Source organism: Sesamum indicum, linkage group LG15 (assembly GCF_000512975.1).
Source record: "Sesamum indicum cultivar Zhongzhi No. 13 linkage group LG15, S_indicum_v1.0, whole genome shotgun sequence".
Lineage (NCBI taxonomy): Eukaryota > Viridiplantae > Streptophyta > Magnoliopsida > Lamiales > Pedaliaceae > Sesamum > Sesamum indicum.
This window is the reverse complement of record NC_026159.1, coordinates 2,939,297-2,947,392: the sequence shown is the minus strand read 5'-3', so window position 1 is coordinate 2,947,392 and position 8,096 is coordinate 2,939,297. Positions and strand designations below refer to the sequence as shown.

Sequence of the window (8,096 nt, the reverse complement as noted above, 5' to 3'; positions counted from 1 at the left end):
GTTTGATTTTTTCCATTGAGATGGAAAGTGGGGGGGAGTGAGAGTGAGAGGAGAGCGCTTAGGGTTAGGGTTTTTTTGATGCGTTGGCCTGGTTCGGGATCCCGTTTTCCAGTTTGGCTTTCGGGTCCGGTTTGGAGATGGCCAATCATGGCGCCAAGTTTGTGTCGGTGAATCTGAACAAGTCGTATGGACAGCAGAATCAGCATTCTCATCATACTACTCATTACCCATATTCTAATGGAGGTGGTGCCTCTTACGGGCAGGCGGCAGCTGCTGGACGGGGCAGGCCAGGGAGTGGAGGTGGTGGAGGAATGGTGGTTTTATCACGGAATCGCGGTGCTGCCGCGAAGGTTGTTCCAAAACTATCTGTTCCACCCCCCTTGAATTTGCCATCCTTGAGGAAAGAACATGAGAAATTTGATATGTCAGGCTCCAGTGGACTGGGTGTTGGTGCTGGGACTGGGAGTGGATCAAGACCCTCTTCATCGGGTGTGGGCTGGACGAAACCTGTCGCAGCAGCTTCTGCAGTGCTGGAGAAGATTGAGAGTAGTGTTGATACTCCTGGGGTTGATGGGATGGATGCTATGGATGGGGTAACTCGTGGAATTGGTTCTTATATGCCCCCTTCAGCTCGTTCTAATGGGGTAGGAGCTGTCGGTTCTGCAACTGTATCTCGAGATATTCCACCATCGGCAGAGAAACCCATGGTTTTGAGAGGTGAGGATTTCCCAACTCTGCAGGCTGCCAGGCCTGTCTCCTCTGGGACATCACAGAAACAGAAGGATGGCTTAATTCAGAAGCAGAAGCAGGCCACATCCGAGGAATTGACTCAGGATAAGAGGGACAGCTATCATTTGGGTCCACTGGTTGATGTGAATCCACAGGGTCACTCCTCAAGGAACACTGGTAGGTTATTGGAAAACGGCGGTGAGGGCCATGGAATGGGTAGTGGGCAAATGGCTGATCAAGTTCGGAAGCCGGACGAATATTTTCCTGATCCACTGCCACTGGTTCACATGAATCCAAGGTCTGATTGGGCAGATGATGAACGTGACACAGGCCATGTAATTGTGGAGCAGGGAAGAGATATTGGATTTTCAAACAATGAAAGTTATTGGGATAGAGATTTTGACTTGCCCAGGCCCACTGTTTTGCCTCATAAACCAGCTCAGAATCAATATGACAAATGGGGTCAACGAGACAATGAAACTGGAAAGAGTTTTTCCAGTGAAGTCCTTAAAATGGATACATATAACAAAGATGCGAGAGCACCTAGTCGGGAAGGTGATGAGGTCAACAAGTGGAGATCCACACCGCCTTACAAAGACAGTTTTAATTCTCAAGGAGGAAATTATAGAGCTGAAGTTGGTGCAAGAATGGCTGGTCACAATAACATGGTAAAGGAGAATAAATACATCCCACCTCGTTATGGAGACACTGGTCGAGATGGAAGCAGCATGCTCAATCAGGATTTTGCATTTGGGAGGAGGGATTTAGGACTTGCAGGACGGCAGCAGCAGCAGCAGCAGCAGCGACATAATGCAATAGAATCATTTAACAATAGAGGTGGTGAGCATAATTCTCGGGATCGCCATGTCACTGAACAACCTACTCGGTATAGAGGTGATAACTTTCGGAGTAATACACTGTCCAAATCATCTTTTGCTTCTGGTGGGAAAATGGCTCCGATGACTGATCCCATACTAACTATGGGTCGTGATAAACGATTTTCAAAAAGCGAGAGACCCTTCTCAGATGATCCTTTTATGAGAGACTTCACGTCTGCTGGTTTTGATGAAACAGATCTCTTTCCTGGGGGTCTTGTTGGGGTGATTAAGAGGAAGAAGGATGCTGCCAAATCCACTGACTTTCATGATCCTGTTCGTGAATCTTTTGAGGCAGAGCTTGAAAGAGTTCAGAAAATGCAAGAGCTTGAGCGACAGAGGATTGTTGAAGAACAAGAAAGAGCATTAGAGCAAGCTCGAAGAGAGGAGGAGGAGAGACAGAGAAGGATTAGAGAAGAGGAGGAACGGCAGCGCAAGTTGGAGGAGGAAGCCCGAGAAGCTGCATGGAGAGCTGAACAGGAGCGACTTGAGGCTATTCGAAGAGCTGAAGAGCAGAGAATTGCCAGGGAAGAGGAGAAGAGGAGAATCCAGTTGGAAGAAGAGAGGAGGAAGCAAGCTGCAAAACAGATGCTTCAGGAATTGGAAGCTAGGATGGCCAAGAGGCAGGCTGAAGCCACCAAGGGTGAGTCTTCTACCTCTAAAACAACTGTGGATGAGAAACTAGAAGCTGCAGTGAAGGAGAAACATACCTCCAAGAATCTGGATTCTGATACGTGGGAAGATGGGGAGAGAATGGTGGAAAATGTGATGACTTCAGGTTCATTTGATTCATCTGCTCATAGTAGACCTGTTGAGATGAGCTTGAGGCCTTACCCTCCTAGAGAAGGTCCTTCAAACTTTCTTGACAGAGGAAAAGCTATTAATTCTTGGAGAAGGGATGTGTTTGAAAACGGCTTTCCTTCGCCACTGTCAGACCAGGAGACAGGTCATTACAGTCCAAGACGAGATGCATTTGGTGGTGGCAAAGCAACTTATCGGAAGGAGTTTAATGGAGGAGCTGGATACATGCCTTCCAGGGCTTACTTAAAACCACGGGTGCAGGAACAGTACCCAGATGAGTTTGGATATCATAAAGACAATGGCTGGAATCTTCCTGGGAATTCTGAGTCATATGGAAAAGTTAGGGAGATAGAACCAGAATTCAATGATAGCGTTGCAGATAAGTATGGTGATAGTGGATGGGGGCAGGGGCACCTTGGTGCTAATACTCGTCCTCCTTACCCAGAGCGGTTGTATCCGCATTCTGAGGCAAATGAACTTTATTCCTATGGGAGGTCAAGGTATTCCATGAGACAGCCTCGTGTGCTGCCCCCTCCACTTGCTTCATCCCAAAGGATTAGTTTTAGAGGAGTTACTGAACGTTCTGGTCCTTCAGCTTTTCCAGATAATGACATTCATTATTCACATGCAGCCAGGACTGAATCGACCAGGCAGACAACTTATTATGGTAGTAATCAAGGAGGTCTTGAGCCGTCTGAGGTTTTTGGACTGCAGCAACAAAATAGTACTTCTGAAGACCAGAAATTGAATAATCCATCAAGGTGTGACTCACAATCCTCACTATCTGTTTCTAGCCCCCCGACTTCTCCACCTCATCTCTCCCATGATGAGTTGGATGAATCTGGAGATTCTCCTGTAACATCAGCTGCAGCAGAAGGGAAAAGAAGTCTTCTCACCGGGAGTGGATCTGTTGTCCACAATGGTAATTCTGGAAATGATATAGTAGTAGTGGCATCAGATTCTGTCTCTGCTGTTGAGGATGAAGAATGGCCTCTTGAAAATGATGACACGCTGCAGCAGCAAGAAGAATATGATGAGGATGAAGATGGTTATAGAGAAGAGGATGAAGTGCGTGAAGCAGATGATGAGAATCTTGAGCTCAACCAGAAGTTTGAAGGACTGGGCTTTGAAGAGAGAGAGTCACCTGATATTGTGGATAATGTGGTCTTAGGTTTTGATGAGGGTGTTGAAGTTGTGATACCAAGCGACGATTTTGAGAAGAATTCAGGCACTGAGGAAAGGGCATCTGGGATTCCAGATACGGCTGTTGGTGTCATGGATGAAAGAAGGTCTTCTGATGGGTTTCCTTCTGATGAACATAGTCTTCTGCCTTCAGATGATTCTCATGGGACAAATGCTGATAGCTCCTCTGGGAAGGTCACAGAAAAATCACCATTACAAGGTTCTATTGGTCAACACACGCCCTATTCCTCAGCAACAGCAGATCTTTTAGATAGTGCTAATTCCTCTAATAGTACTGGTTTGGGTGTTCAGCAAACAGTCTCATCTTCAAATGATGTTATCGCTACCGCTAGTCAGACTAATACGCCGTCTTTATCTTCTGCTGGAAGTCAGGGTGATTTACCTGTTAAGCTTCAGTTTGGGTTGTTTTCAGGTCCTTCTTTGATACCATCTCCAGTGCCTGCTATACAGATTGGTTCCATACAGATGCCTCTGCACATTCATCCTCCTGTTGGTCCATCCATCACTCACATGCATCCATCACAGCCTCCCATGTTCCAATTTGGTCAGCTCCACTATTCATCTCCTATCACGCAGGGAGTTTTGCCGATGGCCCCTCAATCAATGTCTTTTCTTCAGCCTAACATGCTGGGCCAGTTTAATCTGACTCAGAATGCTGGAGGCTCCATGACTCATGAACCTGCTCGAGTTGCATCCACCCAGAATGTGACCAAGGACGATGTGTCATCCCTTTCAATGAATAAGCAGCCAAGTTTTGTGTCTGCATCATCCGAGCCAGAGCAATCTACTAGGAGCCTTTCCCGGGGACTAAATACAGTTTTGGACGCAGAGAGGCATAAGGACAATTCTGTTGTGCACTCATCTTCAGCCGGGCTCTCTGGGGCTAGTGATAACAAGATGAAGTTAGAATCTGTATCCCAAGCAGAAGAGAAAGGACGACATCATGCTGTTTCGAAGACTTACTTGCCATTACCTAAGGTGACGGGATCTGAAAGTCAGTCACAGCCTGTACAACCAACAACGCAGTCTGTTGCTGGTGAGAAAAACTTCAGTGGGCTGCGAGGTCTAGGAGTGTCATCTGGTGTCAGGGGAAAGAGATTTGCCTATGCAGTTAAAAATGCAAACACGAAATCATCTATGCAGGATCATGACACGCCAGCAGATTCTAATGGCTTTCAGAGAAGACCTCGACGGACTGTCCGACGGACTGAATTTCGGGTGCGCAATGACAGGAGGCCAACACCTGCATCCGTTTCTTCTAATAATACTGGCTTGGATGATAAGCCTAACTCTGCAGGGAAGGCTGTGGGACTTTTTCCAAGAAGTGGATCCAAGAGAGGCACCATATCTAATAGAACTATGAAGCAGAGAATTGAATCGGAGCCCTTTGCTTCTGGAAATATAATCTCTCAGGAGGTCAAATCTGAAGATAGGGAAGCAAAAGAGAGAGCAAAAAATTTACCAAGCCAGACTCAGAATACTTCCCACCCTGGTGAAGTCAATTTGAGAAGAAATGCTCCCGAGGAGGATGTTGATGCTCCCTTACAGAGTGGTGTTGTTCGTGTGTTTAAACAACCTGGTATAGAAACCCCCAGTGATGAGGATGATTTCATTGAAGTCAGATCCAAAAGGCAGATGCTGAACGATCGACGTGAACAGAGGGAAAAGGAAATCAAAGCAAAGTCACGCACCTCTAAGGTATGAATACTCAGAAAATTCTTTTCTACTGTATTGTGGAAATCTTGTGATGATATATATTTTTTCGATCATGTTTTCTCTGTCTAAGATTACTGATCTCTCGTCTCATACAGCCACCATCCAAACCACGTGTTACCAGACAAAAGGTTGTAGTCCCAAGGAGCCATAATAAACTCTCCATACCCTTGGCAAGTGAAGAGCCAAGCAACTCTCAGTTGGATTTTACTGCATCAGGGAGTCCTCACTTTGGCAATAATGTGGAATCAGTAGGATTTACTGCTGCACTTTCCAGGCCCCAGATTGGCATCACTGCTGTCAATTCGGAAGCACAGCTAATGAAGTAAATGTCATTTAATGGCACTTTAGAATTTGAATTTTATTTGACAGATTATCTAATGTATTCTTGTACCTATGCTTATATTGGCAGGCCTTCCCAAGCACGCTCTGTGTCTGTTGCTTCTAATGGTCGAACGGAACGCGATCCTGGTCAAATGTTTGACAGTAAAAATAAGGTAATTAGTCACGCCGAATCATCCTTGACTAATTGGGTTTCTGCAGGGAATAATCAAGAGCTCTATGTTTGAACGTGTACTGAGTTGATATAGGTTAGTGATAGCTGGTAGCCATCCTCCGGCATATTTCCCAGAAATGCCTTAAGTTATAGTCTGAACAACTTCTTTTGTTGTCAGTTAGGAGATAAAAATGTATATTAAATTGCAAATTGTCTCTTGACCCATCTGAGAGTTGCATTTGATCTTTGTCATTGTCATTGTCTGACTCTGATAGAGTTGTTGCTTTTCCTTAACTAATTACTAGAGGTCTTCAACTTGCTAGTGTTAATTAGTGGAGTGTTACAAAGTTTGGAACTTAAATTTGCGGACAGATCTCTCTCACCACTTTACCTGGTGAACCTAGTACAGGTTGGTGCTTGTTCTTATTCAGCATTATATGTCAAAAACTTAATGAGGACCTGAAACTACTTCCATATTGTTTAAAAGATATCTGGTTTCAGCCTTTTCTTTTCTAGGGTTCTTGTTGACATTGAAATTGAATTTGTTTAACTGCATTTCTAAGAAAATTAGTGATCATTATTTTTATTTCTTTCTTGTAGGTGATGTCTTTGAGCCAGACCCAAATTGATGAGGCTATGAAACCCGCTCGATACGATTCACACATTTCTGCTGGTGGAGGCCGTTCCAGCACAGGCAGTGATCCAATCCTGCCAACAGCATCCATTTTGACAAAGGAAAAAACCTTTTCTTCTGGTGCAAGTCCAATTAATTCCTTGCTTGCTGGGGAGAAAATTCAATTTGGTATTTATAACAAGCTTTGTTTTCCCTTCTATAAACATTTTACCCCTGAAATTCACATTTTGTCTGTTGTCAGGTGCCGTTACATCTCCGACAGTCCTTCCCCCTAGTAGCCGTGTTGTATCAAATACAATTGGTGCTCCAGGTTCTAACCGACCTGATGTGCAAATGTCACGCAGTTTTCCTGTGCCTGAGAAAGATAATTCTCTTTTCTTTGAGAAAGAGAAACACCTGAGTGACTCTTGTGTTCCCTTACAAGATTGTGAGGCTGAAGCAGAAGCAGCTGCTTCTGCTGTTGCTGTTGCAGCCATCAGCAGTGATGAGATAGCGGGGAATGGTTTGGCAGTTAATGACACCAAAAGTTTTGTTGGTGCTGATATTGACAGCATTACAACAGGTAGCACTGAAGTGTGACTCAACTTAAGAGAGGGAGGCAGTGACCACATGGATGTTTGCATTCTTGTATTTAACTTCTTATATCTTTTGACAGGTGTGGTTGGGGACCAGCACTTGGCAAGTCAATCACGGGGTGAGGAGCTATTAAGTGTTTCTCTTCCAGCAGATCTCTCTGTTGAGACAACACCAATCTCCTTATGGCCGCCATTACCAAGTCCCCAGAGTTCCTCAAGCCAGATGCTTTCACATTTCCCTGGGGGTCCACCTTCCCACTTTCCATTCTACGAGATGAATCCACTGTTGGGGGGTCCAATTTTTGCATTCAGTCCACATGACGAATCTTCTGGTACACAATCACAGGCCCAAAAGAGTACGCCATCGAGTTCTGCACCTCTAGGTAACTGGCAGCAATGCCATTCTGGTGTGGACTCATTTTATGGTCCTCCGGCTGGCTATTCCGGCCCATTCATTGGTCCGCCTGGAGGCATTCCCGGGGTCCAGGGGCCTCCGCATATGGTTGTCTACAACCATTTTGCTCCTGTTGGACAATACGGGCAGGTTGGTTTGAGTTTTATGGGTACCGCATATATCCCTTCTGGAAAGCAAGCTGATTGGAAAAACAATCCGACTTCCTCTGCCATGCATATTGGTGAGGGAGACATTAATAATATGAATATGACTAATGTGCAGCGGAATGCTCCCAATATGACAGCTCCTGTTCAGCATCTGGCACCTGGATCTCCACTGTTACCTATGCCCTCCCCGTTGCCCATGTTTGATGTAACTCCATTCCAGGTAAAAGCTTCTTGCATATTCATCTTCATAATTTTTCCATCACTTTCTCTATTTCTGTGTATTAACTACAAGATTAGCTTTGGAAATATCTATTTATTTGGAAGTTGTTTTCCTTTTGTGGCCTCATTTGTTTGCAGTTGGAGATTTGCTGCAGGGCAAGCTTGATATGAGATATTTGTTTTTATTTTCTTCATGCACTTATTATGTGTTTTTTCACTGAGGTCTTGTCTGTTAAAGAAGCGCTACCTTTCGTTTCAGACTGCTTCTGATTTGCCTGTCCAAGCTCGAT

At 45.0% G+C, this 8,096-nt stretch overlaps 1 protein-coding gene across 2 annotated transcripts in view; it reads left to right on the top strand.

Moving 5' to 3' along the window:
* The window catches only part of LOC105177625, a 9,164-nt gene continuing 1,088 nt past the window's right edge, over positions 21-8,096 (top strand). Inside the window, exons 1-8 of one of the 2 annotated variants that reach the window (XM_011100839.2) lie at positions 21-5,306; positions 5,420-5,646; positions 5,734-5,818; positions 6,418-6,619; positions 6,693-7,013; positions 7,107-7,570; positions 7,703-7,807; positions 8,066-8,085. In XM_011100839.2, the coding sequence (XP_011099141.1) occupies positions 138-5,306; positions 5,420-5,646; positions 5,734-5,818; positions 6,418-6,619; positions 6,693-7,013; positions 7,107-7,570; positions 7,703-7,807; positions 8,066-8,085 (6,593 nt within the window). In that variant the 5' untranslated portion in view covers positions 21-137. Of the gene's footprint in view, positions 5,307-5,419; positions 5,647-5,733; positions 5,819-6,417; positions 6,620-6,692; positions 7,014-7,106; positions 7,808-8,065; positions 8,086-8,096 lie in introns of both variants that reach the window. The other variant, XM_011100838.2, reaches the window with a different exon arrangement.